This window comes from Myotis nattereri (genome assembly GCF_964212035.1).
Source record: "Myotis nattereri genome assembly, chromosome: 1".
Taxonomy (NCBI): Eukaryota; Metazoa; Chordata; class Mammalia; order Chiroptera; family Vespertilionidae; genus Myotis; species Myotis nattereri.
This window is the reverse complement of record NC_138075.1, coordinates 220,565,553-220,583,846: the sequence shown is the minus strand read 5'-3', so window position 1 is coordinate 220,583,846 and position 18,294 is coordinate 220,565,553. Positions and strand designations below refer to the sequence as shown.

The following is an 18,294-nucleotide window of genomic DNA, read 5'->3' as shown; positions in this document are numbered from 1 at the left end:
TCCATAATGTAGGTGGGCCTCATCCAATCAACTGAAGGCCTACATAGAACAGAAAGGCCAGCCTTCCTGAGCAAGAGGGACTTTCCCAGCAGAGAGCCTTCAGACCTCCTCTGCACCACCAGTTCTCCTGGGTCTCTAGGTTTCCACCCAGGTGACTGTGGAATTGCCAACCTAAATAATATTCTTTCTCTCTCTCGCCCCTTTTTCTTTCTCTCAGCTTTAAATTCTGACAAATACAGAGAGCAATTGCATTACCTAATTATCCATTGTCCATGTAAGAAATGTCCAAGACTTCAGAATATTTTTACAAGAGTTGATTTGAGGTAAACTGATGACATAAGCCAGGGAGCTGGATCTCAAATGCTCCAGAATAAAACAGTTTTTCAGCTTCATTTATGCATTTGAAATAAAGAAAGGAACTAAAGGAAGATTACATGGAGGTGGAAGAATGCTAGGTGAGGTGGGGATTAGATTACAGGACAGTTAAGGATGGTTAAGGCTTATTTCAAAGATGTGTTGATCTAGATGCTCAAAAACAATGCACAGGGCTCGCGTAAGGCAAAGATAAAGCTTTTACTAAAAAGTTGTATTCCTGGGACGTGACTACCCTCTGTGACCTGCCCAGTTAGGAATTTATGATCGATCATCCTGGGAGGCACTTTCCCATAGAAGCCTCTTTTATTTGTCCACAATTCCCACTTTCTGTGTTCTCCCGTCAACCACACGAGTTGGAAGTCAAGACCTATATTTACCAGAATACCTTAGCTAAGGACTTAGGTGCAATTGCAATTCCATGAATGAGTTGCACTGGTAGGATTCTCGGCAGACGAAAGTGAGGAAAAAAATCTTCCCTCAGTTGCTAAATTCTACATCTCTGTGTCTAGTAACTCAGGCAGTCTTTCTAGCAGCAGCAACAAATTTTGATGTGTTCTCAGTGTCACAGCAACATGCCATGACCCTAAGTCTACAGAGTGGGTACTCCAACATCGACTCCTTTGGCCTTTCAACAATTTCTAAGTAGCTAATTCCATTCTCCTTGCTATGCTGAGAAAGATATCTATCTGTTTCCTATTTTAAACCTGCCTAGTAGAATCATATGTTTTATTTAATTAGTTTCTAGATTCAAAGAAAAATCACAATTAGTTACAGCAAATACTAAGCCACTGTTATAAAGGCTATGATGTAGCTACTGAAAGAAAATAAAAATACACTTCCCCTGCTTATCCCAGTCCATGTACTCATCCCTGAATCATATCCTGGGCAAGGGTATACTTTGATTTGGTGAAGTTTTTTTTATTTTGAACACCAGGGTAAAATAAGCTCTAACAAAACATGTAGAATGACATTGGACAACTAATTTTTTCACATGAAAATTAATATGTTCTTACTAGAAGAAGGTGGTATGGATATTAAGTAGCTAATCGTTTTTTTAAGTCCATCTCTACCTACATAGTCCGTACACTTAAAATATATACACCATTTAGTTGTAAGTTATATCTTGCAATTTTACATGTTAATTGTTAATTTTGGCATCAGATAGTCTTGTTGAATAAAAACTTTTCTATAACAAGTGTAGAAAATAACTTATAATGGGTGCATGATAAACATTTGCTGCATTTGCAAATGGATTTGCATTTATCAGTTAATTTATCAGTTATCTATTGTCATATTTTAAAATATCCCAGGATACTCTGTCTTAAAATAACAGCCCATGATTTATTTGCTCATGACGCTGTGGGTTAGCCATCTGGTCAGAGTGTGGGTAGAACATCTCATCTCTGTTGTCGATTGGGCTCATTCATGGATTTGCAGTCAGTTCCCACCTGGTGGGTAAGTTTCAAAAAATGTAACATTTTTCTGGCTTGTCTCAGAAGACCTTACTCACGCGCTTAGATTTTTTGTGGAGATATAAGGGATGACAGGCCACATATTCTGCTTCATCCTGCAGATGGACCGCAGGCTTTCTCGTTGTGGTGACTGTTTTAAAAGCACCAAAACAAGGAAGGCTCTAATGCACAAACACTTTTAAGCCTGCGCTTGCATAATGTTTGCCATTATCCCATTGACTAATGCAAATCACAAGGACTGGGAAATAGACTGCATCTCAGTAAGAGCTGAGAAAATATTATGGCCTTTTAATTTTTCAATTTATCATAGTCTAACCTATGACCACAATCATTTGCATTTCTCCTGTTTGGAAAGTAACTCAATCTCTCAAGACAAAAAAAAAAAAAAATTACCATCACCTCCACCACCACCAAAAAACACCAAAAAAATCTCAACATGTTTTGCAATCAAGTCCCAGATCTAGTATTTCATGATCTATATGTAGTCTAAGATGGATGTGGTTCCCAAGATGCATCTATTAATTCAGTGACATGAAAACTAAGAATGTACTCGCCCTGTATATGGACAGAATAAACACATTAGATACTGCCATTTCAATAAAGAAGAAAGAGAAGACCCTGGATCATAGCAATTGAGAACCTGAACCAGGTACATGGTATCAGGTCACTTTATTTGGTGACAAAATTTTTCTTAATTGGAGCTGGCACCTGTCCCTGCCAGTAATTCACAAGTCTACTTTTCTCCCTGGTTCTCAGCTCTGCCCTTGGAGTAATTCTCTTTTGTAGGAAAAAAAAAAATCCAAGTTACTTGCTCAGCTTGTTTTCTACCTCTAGAAAATTGAGGACCCCAAAATACTTTTCAAGTTGAATTAGCTCTTTTACTTTTTGTGTAAGTGGTGGTGCTTTGATTTTTACTACTTTTTAAAAAATTCTATGGGTTTACTATGAATTCACAAAAGCCATGTCCACGTTTGCTAATGTCACATTGGCTAAAGCAAATCATATGGTCAAACCCAAATTCAAAGGGTGAAAAAGTAGTTTCCACTGCCTGATGGAAGGAGTTGCAAATCTTTATGAGCTTTTCACTAAATCTACCACAAAATAGGAGGTCTCAACATTTGCTAGAAATTGCTTATATTTATTTACCATAAGTAAAAATGCCATTTTGTGCTATTAAATTCCTAATTCTTTATGAACATCAACTTTTCCCCCAGACGAAATTACTGCAATTAGCATCTGGAATTAAATTAAATCAAGCAAGCAAACAAAGACAGGAAAAGAAGAAAATATATGTGGGATGTTTAAAAGGTTTAGGCATGAGACTCATAAAAGGAGAAACACTTTCCAAAATCCCATTTCTTAGACATAGTCTCTAAATAGTTTCAGAATAAGATTCCAGAGCCCAGGATTCTAAACCAAGCATTAATACTGACCTCAAATGTTGTGTCTAAAATGAAGATTTCTACGCAATTACAAACGAATCCAAAGATGCCCTTGCAAGCCTTACCGTTATCGTAAGAGGTGATAGTGACTCTTTGTGTAAAGGGAATATTTGTTTTTAAAAGTCTGCCCTGTAGTGTTGAGATTATAATGCATGCATTTACAGTAGTGCACTTCCCTACCATGAAGCAGTTAGAAAGGATGGCAGAAATTTCTGCAAGCCAATAAACGTTCTCAAGTCTATCCTGAAGGGTCAATGTACTTATGCAGTTTCTATAGAAACCATATTTCAATAACTCAATATATAAAATAAAATCACCTTGAAGCAAACTAAAAATATACTGTTTATTTTATTATAGCACATAAGCTTTAGAATAATCATTCCATGAAATAAAAAATATAAAATGCCTCATTTTTTCCTAAACTTTAGTGAATATTATGGAATATGAAAGGTTTTTTTTAAAGAGCTTGTTAAATATCGCAATACTTTTCTTTTCTATTCCCTCAATACTTTTAGTATTTTCTGTCTTGAAATTGTGGTGAGAGAGGAGGCGTGGTGGCTAATGGAAGTGGAGGAGAAGTTGTACAGAAAGAACAGTCTATCCTCTGAACTTCATACTCAGGGGAAGAAATCTATGTACAATAATTTGAAGACAAACTAAGACATAAATATGCCAAATTTTATTTAGAACTTAATTTGATTCAAAAAACATGAATGTAACACCTACTTACTCTTTGCTAGGCCCTGTGCTTCGTTCTGGAAAGAATGTTATAACAGTATTTTAAAATAATATTAATAGTTCAAGTGGTATAGCTCAGTGATTGAGTATTGACCTATGAACCAGGAGGTCACAGTTTGATTTCAGGCCAGGGCACCTGCCCGGGTTTCGGGCTCAATTCTCATGGGGGTTGGGGGGGGGGGCATGCAGGAGACAGCAAAACAAGGATTCTCTCTCATCATTGATGTTTCTATCTCTCTCTCCCTCTCCCTTCCTCTCTGAAATCAATAAAAATCTTTTAAAAAATAGTATTATAAATTTTTTAAAGGGATGATAAAAAATTAACCTACAAACAAAAGCCTGCACGCAAATTTTTATAGAAGCTTTATTCATCACAATTGCTAAAACTTGGAAGCAACCAAGATGTCCTTCAGTATGTAAATGGATAAATAAACTGTGGTACATGCAGACAATGAAATATTTTTCAGCACTAAAGAGATATGAGCTACCGAGCCATTAAAAAGACATGGGTGAAGCGTAAATGCATATTATTACTGAAAGAAGCTAATCTGAGAAGGCTACATTCTCTATGATTTGAACTATGTAACATTCTGGAAAAGGTAAAACTATGGAAACAGTGAAAAGATCAACCAGGGGATCAGGAAAAATAGCCAGGGAAGAATAAAAGAAGCATAGATCATTTTTATAGCCATGAAAGTGCTCTGTATCATACCATAGCGATGGATACATGTCCTTTAATATTTGCCCAAATTCACAGAATGTACAATGGCATAATGTAAGCTATGGACTTTGGATATTATGATGTGTCCATGTAAGACCAGCCATTGTAACCAATGTACCACTCTGTTAGGAAATGATGGGGAAGGCTGTCCTAGGGGGCAGGAGGTATTTGGAAAATCCCTGGACATTAATTCCCCTCAATTTTCTGTGAACTTAAATTTTCTCTTAAAAAGATAGAACTGGAGAGAAGGAAGGGAGGGAGGAAAGAAAGGAGGAAGGAAGGAAGGGAGGAGGAAGAGACTGCTCATCATATGTATTCCCCATAACATCTAGCACAGTGCCAGGTACATGGAGGTCTTTGATATTTATGGAATTGTGTAATTTTATTCAAAAGAGCTGACTAAATTAAAAGGAATATTCTACCTTCTAATTTTATTTGTTTATTATATATCTGTAGAGTATCTCTCAAGAATAGTACATAGAGTGATTTCTTTACATTCTCACTCTAATATGCTACTTATCACCTTTTTTCCTCTGGAGTATATAACATAGCTAGTTCCCGTCCCTCACTGGCTACAGTCCACAAACCCTCTAACCTTCCTAATGATCTGTGACCTAATAATCCAATATTTCAGCCACTTAAATATGCTATTAATTGCTGTTTTGCGAACAAAATACATCCAATGGAACCTGTTTATATTTTATATTTGTTTTTAAATATCCCATGTACCATTATGTCAACACATACTTTTTATGTTCTCCTTTCAGCATTTCTGAAATTAACAATAATGTGTTGGCAATTAATTTATATATATATATATATATATATATATATATATATATATATATATTATTGATTTTTAACAGAGAGGAAGGGAGAGGGATAGAGAGTTAGAAACATCGATGAGAGAGAAACATCAATCAGCTGCCTCCTGCACACCCCCCACTGGGGACGTGCCCGCAACCAAGGTACATGCCCTTGACCGGAATCGAACCTGGGACCCCTCAGTCCGCAGGTAGACGCTATATCCACTGAGCCAAACCTGGTTAGGGAGGCAATTAATTTAAGATTTAAGGCACTTGCTGGGTGCTTTATGCCATTTACGGTTTCAGAGAGTAGAGGTTAACATGTGTACAATATAGAAAGATTTTTATTTCTTTGCTGTTGCTCTCTTTTTAAAAAAATTTATTGCCACATCAAATTTATAGTATATATATTCCTGAGCTATAAAAATGCCTCTTTCCAAACAATTGCATGTGCAGTTTTATAAGGTGCACCAAGGGTATTTCTCCTTCTGCATAATTTTGATAATCACTCTGTCCTTAATGCATGAAGGAGTTCTTTTGTATAATGGATGTTGGAATGTGTTGATAACTGTAACAGACAGTTGTTAAATTGAGCATACATTTAGACAGCAATTTGTAGCAGCTATAACTACACTACCTAGTGTGCTAACTGAAGAAACTGACATATTTCAAGAAGGGTGTTCACTTGTAATTCATCAGATATTAAACGACAAGATTGGTTTAACACGTCTTCTGTATCTCATCCTGGTTGACATGCAACTATTTTACTTGTCCTGGAGTGCAAATCAAAATGGCATCCACTGCTGTGCTCACATTTCAGATAACCAAGGCTTGCGAGAATGGAACAAATATTGTTAAGCGTGGGTTATTACAGCACTCGCTCTCACCCTCCTTACCATCATTAAATTAGTCAAAAGCATGGACTGGGATCGTGACATGCTACTATGTGCTCCATGCCTTTTAGGAAACTAACAAGAAATTTGAATTAACAATCCTCTGCATCGATACCCCCCATCCAACCTACTTTGATAGATACAGTACAGAAATCCTTAAGCACTAGAAGAGAATGATGCTGTTTATGTTTTCTTTCTTGCAACACAGGGATATCATCCCAAAGAGGAAAATAATAAAAAGTAAGGCAAAAATATTGAAAGCCATGACATGACAAACTGTGCACTCCATTGCTCATAAGATTGTGGGCAGCTCGGGTACTAATAACAACACCCACACCACCCTAGTGTTTGAGGAAATTGTCCCTGAGGCTTTTCCCTATCAAAGACTGTTTGTTTGTTTGTTTTTTAATAAATTTTTATTGATTTTGAGAGGAAGGGAGAGGGAGAGAGAGATAGAAACATCAAATGATGAGAGAGAATCATTGATTGGCTGCCTCCTGCGTACCCCCTACTGGGGACTGAGCCTGCAACCCTGGCATGTGCTTTTGACCAGAATCAAGCCTGGGACCCTTCAGTCCACAGGCCAACACTCTATCCACTGAGCCAAACCGGCTAGGGCTCAGAGACTGGTTTGTCTTCACACATGCATATTTCATGCTTAGACCTGCCTTTCTCCTCTAAGAAACTACTCATTCTTTAAGCACTTTCTATAGGAAAGAGTAACTGACTCAAAAGCACAGAAATAATTTACTTATTCTTATAGCCCCAGACCTAAGTGCAGCAGTTCTCAACCTGTGGGTCGCGACCCCTTTGGGGGTCGAACAACCCTTTCACAGGGGTCGCCTAAGACCATCGGAAAACACATATATAATTACATATTGTTTTTGTGATTAATCACTAGGCTTTAATTATGTTCAATTTGTAACAATGAAATTGGGGGTCACCACAACATGAGGAACTAACTATATTAAAGGGTCGCGGCATTAGGAAGGTTGAGAACCACCGCCTTAGAGGATGGTATGTACAGCCTACAGGAACAACTGCTTCCTGAATGAATAATCTGAGTCAGGCAGACGTGGACTTGAATTCTGGTCCCAATTTGAAGGCACTGTGAGACTGAGAAGGTCAGTTAACATTTCTGAGCCTCAGTCTTCTCATCCAGAAAATCGGGAAAATTAAATGTATCTCAAGGTTTTAGGGCTTATAATTTTCGGAGATGTCTATGTTAAAGGCTTAACACAGCCTAAAAATGGAACTCACTTTTCCTTCAGATGGCTCCTCCTCCATTTCTCTCCATGTGATTGTTTTTTCGCCTAATGCTTCCTTCTTTGTCAAATTCCCAGAATCAGAGTCAGGCTTTCCTCAAACAAAAAGTTGAGGTGAGTTTCCCCAATATACAGTACAGTTGAACCTTGAACAACAATGCGGGATTGAACTGCATGGGCAGAACTTCTGACATGGATTTTTTCAATAAATATAGTTGAACCTTCCCAGACTCAGTTGAAAACCATTTTCTCATTCCCAGCTGCAGTTTCTAAGGGAGGGTTGCAAACCCCGGTGGAAAATACTGTTTTTGATCTGTGGTTGGTGGAATCTGGATATAAAGGGCCCACTGTAGGGTCAAAACTTATACTCACGCCCTAGCCAGTTTGGCTCAGTGGATAGAGTGTAGGCCTGCAGACTGAAGGATCCAGGTTTGAATCAGGTCAAGTGCAGGTACCTCAGTTGCAGGCTCCTCCCTAATCCAGGCATATGCAGGAGGAAACCGATGGGTGTGTTTCTCTCACATCAATATTTCTCTCTGTCTTTCCCTCTCTCTAAAAAATTCAATGGAAAAATATCCTTGGGTGAAAATTTAAAACACACACACACACACACACACAAACAAACAAAAAAAAACAAAAAAAACAAAAAAAACTTATACTCAGGCTCTGGCCAGGTGGCTCAGTTGGTTGGGGCATCTTCCTATACACCAAAAGGTTGCAGGTCTGATTCCTGATCAAGGCACATACCTAAATTATGGGTTTGATCCCCTGTCAGGGCTTGAATGGGAGGCAACCAATTGATCGATCTCTTTCTCTCTTTCTCTCTCTCTCTCTCTCTCTCTCTCTCTCTCTCTCTCTCTTTCTCTCTCTCTCTCTCCACCCTCTTTCCCCTCCCCCCTCAGTCCCTCTCTCTGAAATCAGTAAATATGACCTCAGGTGAGGATAAAATTCAAAGTTATACTGGGATTTTAGACTGCTTGGAGTGAGAGCTTCTAACCTTGGCATTGGTAAGGATAAATTGTGTATAGACAGCATTCATCACACCCTGGGCTCACAAATTGATAACAACTATTCATAGAGGTGGATTTTAGGTGATAAAAATATTGCAAAACACAAATTTTTAAAAAAAGTTTGCAGAGCAAGAACAGTAACATAAACAATTTGTTGTTCTGAGTGTAAATTTGCATATTTTATACATCTTAAAACTCTAAACAAAAAGCATTGTTTTCATACTACACTAAAGGGAACCTAAATTATCTGTCAATTTCCTTTATGATCATTTTCCAAAGTCATTATCATATAAAGAAGGAACTAGAGAGTACACAGCAGAAAAACAAAACAAAAAAATTAAAGGACAGTTAACATTGCGTTGGCATTTATTTAATAAATGTCTTATGCTATTTTTCTGGGTTTTGTTATATTTGCGCTAGTTGTCAGGTTTTTTAAATTTCCAATCTGTTGTATTTTTTTTTCTCTTTCAAAATAAGTATTCATTTTCATGCACAGTTTTAATTTTTTAATAAAGGGTGCAAATTCAGAGTCTGCCTGTAAAACCTGGTCCAATCTTACTTAATCACTTCAGATTATTCACTTGTCTGCCTCCCTACCTCAATGGGAGCCCCATGTGTAAAAGAATCACATCTTCCCTATTCCCTTCTGCATTGCACTGTCCACACTTGAGCTCAAACTTCAGACTTCCAGAGATATAATATTTTCCATCTCTTAATGTGATTATAAGGCCTCTTGTTACATCATAATCCATATCAAGTAGCTCCCTCAAGCTCTATTCACATGAAATGTCAAGATTCGACATAAAATTCAACTGGCTATTGGGATAGCTCATATGTGTGCTTGCTAAAAATGATGAGCTGGGGAGAGGTTGCTGTAGGATTTTCCAAGCATCTGCCACTTGAGGTTGTGTGGTAGAGCTGGAAATGTCCCACGCACACTGAGACATAACTTCAAATATGTTTCTTTGGCTGTGTATCCCTGGGAAACAATGAGAGCCGACAGCATTGTGTGGAGTAATTAGGAACAGAGTGACTCGTTTGGAGATGGTCCTCAGGAAATTGTTGCAAACTGGAAGGGACACCCAAAGATCTTTGCTCTGAGCCTCCCTGTCTAGTGAGAGGCGACAGATGACAGCATTACACTAACTTCTCTGAAGGGTAAAAGATGTTACACAGAACTTATCCCTGGACACCCACCATTAATCTTTATAATGATATTCCAAATAAGGTACAAAGAATGAACACATTTTATAGACAGGGAAAGTTGGATACACAGGTTTTTGTTCAAGGTCAGAAGCCTGAAAAATACAAATGTTGTTTTAAATACTTTTTTTGCCATGATTTCTTCACAATCCTATTCTCTGCCTGCTATCAGGAAGTGTTCTTTTTCTACCAAATAGTTTTTCTAGCAGAAATAAATACTTTATAAATCCATTCCTTTTGAAACTTGCCTTCAAGTAGAGTCAATCGTATTTTTAGAACATTTATGCGTTCCTACTCTAAAAAAAAAAAAAATCACTTAAAGTTCTACTTATAAAGATCATATTTCTTCTTTACTGCCAAAAAGATCACAAATGCCTACAAGGCAGAAAACTTCCTGTTGAACAAGGAAGATTAGATGAGGCTTTCAAGAAAAGATTAATGTGTCTATTGAAATACAGTTGGTATTGCTTAAGCTGATGATTTTCTCAGCAACCATTGCAATGAAAGCAATATGACTTAATGTCACCAGCTTTAATGAGTGGACATTTTGGTACTATCAAAATGCATTAGGCACAGTTGTAAATAAAGTAACCATTAAGTATAACAATAAGAACCAAATGGTCATCAATAAAATAACAGAAATGGAGACTATGAACACTTGAGAGTGCTGCTACATTTTAAAAAGTCAAATTCTCAAATAAAATCATCAGAGCTTCTTTAAATTGCTGTTATGGGCATAACTTACCCATCTAATTGCAAAGATTCCATTGACCAAACCGCATAAACAGAGGAGCACTTGTCCTTATTTAAGAGGGTCCGCAGACCACAAATTGCTCTGTAGAACACTGAATGTAGATAAGCCTGAAACTGCTTTATTTAGTCTTCACACACACACACATCAAAATAGATGACCTTTGCATGTTTAAACATTTTAGACCCAATTTTGTTTTCAGGGAGCTCTAGTTTACAATACGATTATGATTACATAGATTTCTAAAACCTCAAATATCTCTGGTTATCTCTTGGAATTTTCCTTCTTCCCTGTTTTTTCATGTACTTAACCAGTACTCAGATAGTCACAAAGGGTCTGAAATGTCTTTCTTGCTTCTCAGGCTCTCCATTTTATAAATCATTCAAGTTTCTTAAATTAAAATACCACCATGTCCTTAAAACTCTCCCACTCTCCCATTACCTCCACCAGCACTATCCCCAATAGAATTGATTTCTCTTGACAAATGGATTTGGCTGATGGCCCCCAACTTCCCACTGAAATGCCGACAGATACCTAAACATTTGAATGCACATAAACAGAAACACTCACAAAAATACCCCAAACTCATTTTGACTGGCAAACTACTCTCAGAATCTGAGCAGTATTTTCATAAAATTTAAGACAGATGGGACCAAGTTAAGGAAATCTATCACAGGCTGCTGGCTCATGATGCCCCTTTACAAGCCAGAGTAGCCCCATCTACCTAAGTGGAAAGAAACTGGGTTGCTTATGCATTTGCTGGCTTTTCGCTCATTTGTTCATAAAAAGATCTGTAATATAACAAGACAGACAAGGCAACAGAATTCTGGGTGGGGCTGAGAAGGCAGGTTGGCTTGGTGCTTTAGCTCCTCATGAGAGAAAAACAAAATAAACACCAGGATGACATTTCTCCTTTCACAGGAGTGTAGGTAGAATGATAATTCATCAGAAGTATAGGCTTTCAGAAACCAGTATAGTAGAAGGGACAGAGCCAGAGGGAAACCGCTGAAGGTCACAGAGAAGGGCAGTGCAAACTTTTTGAAGATAAAGAGGAAGGCTTCCAGTCATAATCCCATCGATGGAGGGGAAGAGGAGAAATGTGAGGAACCGGTTTCCCAAAGCAATGGTTCTGTCGCGTTCCCTAACCAAGAGAGAGAATCATGTACGGGCCAAACAATAGAAACCTATCACAACATCAGCGAGAGGCAAGGATCCGTGGCCTCTGTGTAAAGAGCAGAAATCACTGGGCTAAAGAGGAGCGACAGGAAGCATGATAATGTCATTGGGTCATACAGACAACAAGCTGATATAATCAGGGAGTAAAGTGGGAAGTTCAGTTCAAAAAATTAAAATATCAAAATTCCCATAGAAATATTTAATGCTGAAAAAGGACACTGAAACAGTGAATCACTGGGGGTGGTTTGTATGTCAGTTGGGAGCGGGGGAGAAGGATTATGAGTATGAAATCATGGAAGAGATGTTGACAGATGTGGAGGGGGAAAAAAACACCCAACACCAAGATACAGCCCCCAGAGGAAGCCAAAACAACTGAACAGAGGAAGAAGCAATTACATATTTGAGGGAAAATTTCTAGCAAAACATGTCCAAAGATGGTAGATAAAAGGCGATCAGAACATTTCAGGCAAGACACAGAAAGCAGAAGACATCTAGACATTTCATGTGTGGAAATTTTAATTATAGTAATAGAGAAAAATCCTACACTCAAACATGCAAAGTAGAAAAGACACAGAAAGATGTGTAAAAGGGACAACATCGAGCTGCCTCAGATTTTCTAATAACATTAAATAAATACCAGAACGTACTTAAAAACCATCCACAAAACTGTGATGAGAGAGAAGTTTGTGATCCATACATTTTTATAGCCTCCAATTTTTCATTGGTATGTAAAGTCAAAAGAAAAGAATTCTAAAATAATGCAAAGTCTCAGAAAAAGAAACCACCCACATGGCTACCCAGGGGAAAAAGAGCTGAAGACATTCTGTAGCTAACATTGAAGTGAGTTAAAACCAAGAGCTCAATAATAGGCAAAGAATTTTAGAAAACAGATGACAGTTAACACAGAAAGTAGTAAAAGGATAATATTGGATCTCTATGGTAAATAACACCAACCAAAGGAAACCAAGCATCAAATACAATTTTGAGAGACAACAGAAAAGTAATCATTGATAGCAATAAATGTTATCCAAATTAATATGTTAACACAATTGAATGATAGTAGGCAGCAAAGTATGCTAAATTCTGTTTCATACAAAAGGCAGAAAAATACTTTTTTTATTTGCTTTAATAATCATAGAAATAAAGTCTAAACAGAGGCATGTATACATGGAACTGACAGCAATCAGAGAAGTATTAAGTAAAATTAAAGATGTGAAACAATCGCCCTGACCAGTTTGGCTCAGTGGATAGAGCATTGGCCTATGGACTCAAGGGTCCCAGGTTCGATTCCAGTCAAGGGCATGTACCTTGGTTGCGGGCACATCCCCAGTAGGGAGTGTGCAGGAGGCAGCTGATCAATGTTTCTCTCTCATCGATGTTTCTAACTCTCTATCCCTCTCCCTTCCTCTCTGTAAAAAATCAATAAAATATATTTTAAAAAAGATGCAAAACAATCAAATTAATGCTAAAAATAAAGGGAAATGATTAAAATTATTAAAGGACAGAGAACCTTTTCGAGGTAAAATATAAGAAATGTGCCCAACTGGCATGGCTCAGTTGTTAAGCACTGACCTATGAACCAGGAGATCAGGATTCGATTCCCAATCAGGGCACCTGCCTGGGTTGCAGGCTCGATCCCCAGTGTGGGGCATGCAGAGGGCAGCCAATCAATGATTCTCTTTCATCATTGATGTTTCTATATCTCTCTCTCCTTTCCTCTCTCAACTCAATAAAAATATATTAAAATAAAAAAAAAGAAATGAGTAAATGTCACATCTGAGGTCACAGCGGCAAGCATTTGCTGATCACCAGGCCTATTGCCACTACTTACAGATACTGGTGCATTTAGTCTTCATGGAAAACCTCTCAAACAGAGCTACTTTTGTTCTCATTTTACAGACGAGGAAACTAAGATATAAAGGGAATAACTGCCTGAAATCTAATAAATGTTGCAGAAAGTTAAAATTAAAAATGAACAAATATACACAAATGTCAAACAGAAATATTGGCGAGATGGCAATACTGATTTCAAAAAGATCTAAGCATTGTCACAAAAACAAAGCCACCTTCAAAAGTTAAGGTAAACAATCATCAACATTTTTCCTCTAGTTATCAAAACGTTGTTAGAAAAACTAGAAAAGACATGGAGGCTACTGTTGCGGGAAAAGGCTTTAATATACCGCTCTTTGCCTTTGACAAATCAAATAGTCAAGAAATAAATGTCAGAAACAGTTTAATGAATGTAAGGGAAACTATTACATCTAACCAAACCCTAGCTTTTCCTTTCAAATATCATATTTTTCTTTAGGATATTTTGAAAGTGTGTGTGTGGGGGGGGGGGGGGAGGAGGGGAGGCAACTTCCAGGCATTGTTTTTGGGGATTTTTTATAATCATACGTATATACACAAAAATATTTAAATGAAATAAATGCTATACAATTTGACTTTGCTTAGAGGGGTTTGAGTATATTTTAATAGTATTCTTTGTATTTTAACAGTCTCTAAATTTTTAATGTATTCATTAAAAGACTTCTTTAATCAGTAAATTTATCCACCTAATATTCATGCATCCAAAAACTGCTGATTGAACACTAGAGTAAGTGTCTGAATTGGGCTACTAAGTGGAGACTGACCCAGAGGGAAAATATTCATAAGCAAAGGAAAAGAATTCAAGTTCCTTTATCGTCAGTAAAGGATTCATGAACTTGGCTCTCTGAACACAGCTGTACAAACCAGGGGGCTGAGTGGAATACGCTTTATTGGAAGGCAAACATCCCTAATCACCAATTCCCAAGAAGATAGCCCAGTGCAATAACCACTGCCTGAGTGGGGTGAGAATTTCGTCAGGTGCTTTGAGAAGCTCCATTTGCCATTCCCATGGGATTTTTTGGTGCCCTCTTGGCCTCTCCCGGCTGCTCTGTAGACTCTGGCTGTGTGCCTATCTGGTGAAAGTAACTGTCAACAGCTCCACAATCCCCTGAGTGCTTACTCTGAAAGGTATAATAAAGGGGATAATAAAAGGCATCTTCGGGGCAGTTTCTGAGGTCCGCGTTACCCTGGCAGGCCCAGGCTGAAGGCCGTTAGGAAATATGCTCCTAAAACTAGATGCTGGTAATGCAACAGAGAAAAAAAATGCACATACTCCTGCCCTCCTGGAATTCGTATTTCAGAAGAGAAACAGACATTGGATAAGTAATTACCATTGTGATGAATGAAACCAAAAAATAGGGACTGGATGCCATGAAAATCTAGGTTTCCTTTCTCTGCTTTCCCCTTTTACAGTGCTTATTAACCCAATATGGCGCTTGTTACCTTCTGTTTTGTTCTGGCCTCGCTGTGAGAACATCTGTTTTTCCAAATAGTCAGTTACTGCAGGCATCTGCATTGTACCTGCCTCAAATTAAATGTTCAGTAATGTCTTGCCTAAATGAATAAAGGGAAAGCATTAGGTCTCCCAGTATACTTTTCTTTATCAATATTTTCTATTTAGACACAATTGCACGACACCAGGAACCATGTTTATTGAATTAGCTTGCATCTTGTACCAGATATTTATTTATTTATTTATTTATTTATTTATTTATTTTGCTTATTACTACCTAACCTCGAGAGATGATGAAGTGAGAGTGTTTTGATACAAAAAGAGTAAAGTTAACCTCATATTCACCTTCAAAACTTTGTGCTACTTGTCAGTGACATAGTTCAATGTACCAAAAAGATTAAAGTATTTACTGCTTTTGTGGTAACAAGTTTGGGAGAAAAGAACCCATGACAACTACTTTGGGATCTGAAAGGGAGGGTGTGGCTGCACTGGGGAAAGGCTATGCCCTTGTCAGTGTGAAGGAACATATTCCCTTTCCTTGAGTGTGACTTAAAGACCCAGGGAACCTTTCCGCTCTCCCGTATACCATAATAAGTTGGGGTTCCTCCCATCAGCCAGCATGGACAAAAGAAAGTACATGCTCGCAGGCCCACTCAGTTCACTAGCGCCAGCTCTAGTGCCCAGTTCAGAGCTGGCATCAGAGCAAGAGGTAGTGCTGGCTGGAGAGCCTGAGCCCGCTCTTGAACCATCTCCAGAGCGAGAAGCAGCCGCGGGACCCACTCCAACAGCAACTGCAGAGCTGGAACCGGCTCTGTTGCAAACTCGGGAGCTAGAGCCGGCTCCAGCACCAGAGCCTTCCTGGCCTTCGCCTGTGGCTGCAGAGAACGGACTCAGCGAGGAGAGGCCTCACCTGCTGGCGTTTCCTCCCGACCTGGTGGCGGAGCAGTTCACCCTGATGGACGCGGAGCTGTTCAAGAAGGTGGTGCCCTACCACTGCCTGGGCTCCATCTGGTCCCAGCGGGACAAGAAGGGCAAGGAGCACCTGGCTCCCACCGTCCGGGCCACCGTCAGCCAGTTCAACAGTGTGGCCAACTGCGTCACCACCACCAGCCTCGGGGACCGGAGCGTGACGGCCCGGCCCGGGCCAGGGTGGTGGAGCACTGGATCGAGGTGGCCAGGGAGTGCCGGGTCCTCAAGAACTTCTCCTCCCTCTACGCCATCCTCTCCGCTCTGCAGAGCAACTCCATCCACCGGCTGAAGAAGACATGGGAGGAAGTGTCCAGGGACAGCGTGCGGGTCTTCCAGAAGCTGTCGGAGACCTTCTCGGATGAGAACAACTACTCGCTGAGCAGAGAGCTGCTCGTCAAGGAGGGGACCTCCAAGTTTGCCACCCTGAAGATGAACCCCAAGAGAGCCCAGAAGCGGCCGAAGGAGACGGGTGTCATCCAGGGCACCATCCCCTACCTGGGCACGTTTCTCACGGATCTGGGGATGCTGCACACCGCGATGAAGGACTACCTGTATGGGAGGCGGATCAACTTCGAGAAGAGGAGGAAGGAATTCGAAGTGATCGCCCAGATCAAGCTGCTGCAGTCCGCTTGCAACAAGCCCGAGGAGCAGTTCAGGGCCTGGTTCCGGGCCATGGCGCGGCTCAGGGAGGCCAAGAGCTACCACCTATCGTGTGAGCTGGAGCCCCCCTCCGAGTCGGCCAGCAACACTCTGAAGGCCAAGAAGAGCACGGACATCGTCAAGCGCTGGAGTGACCTCCAGGCCCCCAGCACTGAGCTGAGCACCAGCGGCAGCTCGCACTCCAAGTCCTGCGACCAGCTCAGGTGTAGCCCCTACCTCAGCGGCGGGGACATCACCGATGCGCTCAGCGTCCACTCGGCCGTCTCCTCCAGCTCCGACGTGGAGATCGCCACGAGCTTTGTCGCAGAGTCCCCCGACGGCCAGGAAAAGAAGTTCTGGGAGTCGGCCTCCCAGTCGTCCCCGGAGACCTCCGGCATCAGCTCGGCATCCAGCAGCGCCTCCTCCTCCTCCTTGGCCTCCACCACGCCCGTGACCAGCGCCCGCACCCACAAGCCTCCGTCTCTGGGGTCAGCAGCTACAGCGCCTCGCTGCCGCTCTACAACCAGCAGGTGGGCGACGGCTGCATCATCCGGGTCAGTCTGGATGTGGACAACGGCAACATGCACAAGAGCATCCTGGTGACCAGCCAGGACAAGGCTCCGGCTGTCATCCACAAGGCCATGGACAAGCACCACCTGGATGAGGAGCAGCTGGAGCAGTATGAGCTGGTGCAGGTCATTTCAGACGAGAGAAAGCTGAAGATCCCGGACAACGCCAATGTGTTCTACGCCATGAACTCTGCCGCCAATGATGACTTTGTCCTGAAGAAACGGGCCTTCACCAAGGTGGCCAAGGTCCAGCATGGCGCCAGCTCCACTCTCCCCCGCATGAAGCAGAAGGGACTCAGGATTGCCAAGGGCATCTTCTAGCTGGTCCCTGGCACTGCCCAGCCACAGGGCTGCCCAGCCAGGCTCCGGCAGGCTGGGCAACCAAGCACTTACCGACGACAGTGGCCCAGGCCAGGCGGGCACCTTCTGCCCAGCCTGCCACCGGGCCGCCCGCCCCGACTCCAGTTTCTCCCTGGATCTCCTGCTGCTGGGATTGACGCCTGCCCATCAGCAGGCTGACCTGGCCTCCCGGGACCGCTCCCCGCCTTAGGTGCCTTCTGTTCTCTGGAGCCAGAGGAGTAGCCGACTTGGCCCAGGAGCGCTGCCACGGGCACAGAGCCCTGCCCACCACTGGGCACGCCCTCGCTACACCTCCCTCACACCTTCCCAGGTGTGGGTCACTGCCACCTGTGCCCACAGGCAGCCCACGGCACCCGCCCGGCCCGCCTCGGAGAGGAGGGACCCTCCTCACCTGTGAGTGAGGACCAGCCCCACGAGTCCCCTGGCTCTGCAGCTTCTCGGGACCACACGGGCGGGGCCAGGGGAAAGGAGGATTGGGGGGAAGGGAGGAGGGTGGATATTTGTATAAAAGGCAAAAATCATGTTTACCAGTTGGGGAGGGGCAATATTTATCTGTTGTAAATAGTAAATTCTAGACTTGGAT

General features: G+C 41.2%; 1 protein-coding gene across 1 annotated transcript; it reads left to right on the top strand.

Annotated features, from left to right (window-relative positions):
* Positions 1 to 15,793: 15,793 nt before the first annotated feature.
* LOC308512597 (ral guanine nucleotide dissociation stimulator-like) lies at positions 15,794 to 17,672 on the top strand (the record flags this gene model as incomplete). The annotated part of the gene is given in 3 exon segments (XM_081082231.1): positions 15,794 to 16,310; positions 16,313 to 17,254; positions 17,257 to 17,672. Coding segments are annotated over 3 exon segments (1,875 nt in total).
* Between the last annotated feature and the right edge of the window lie 622 nt (positions 17,673 to 18,294).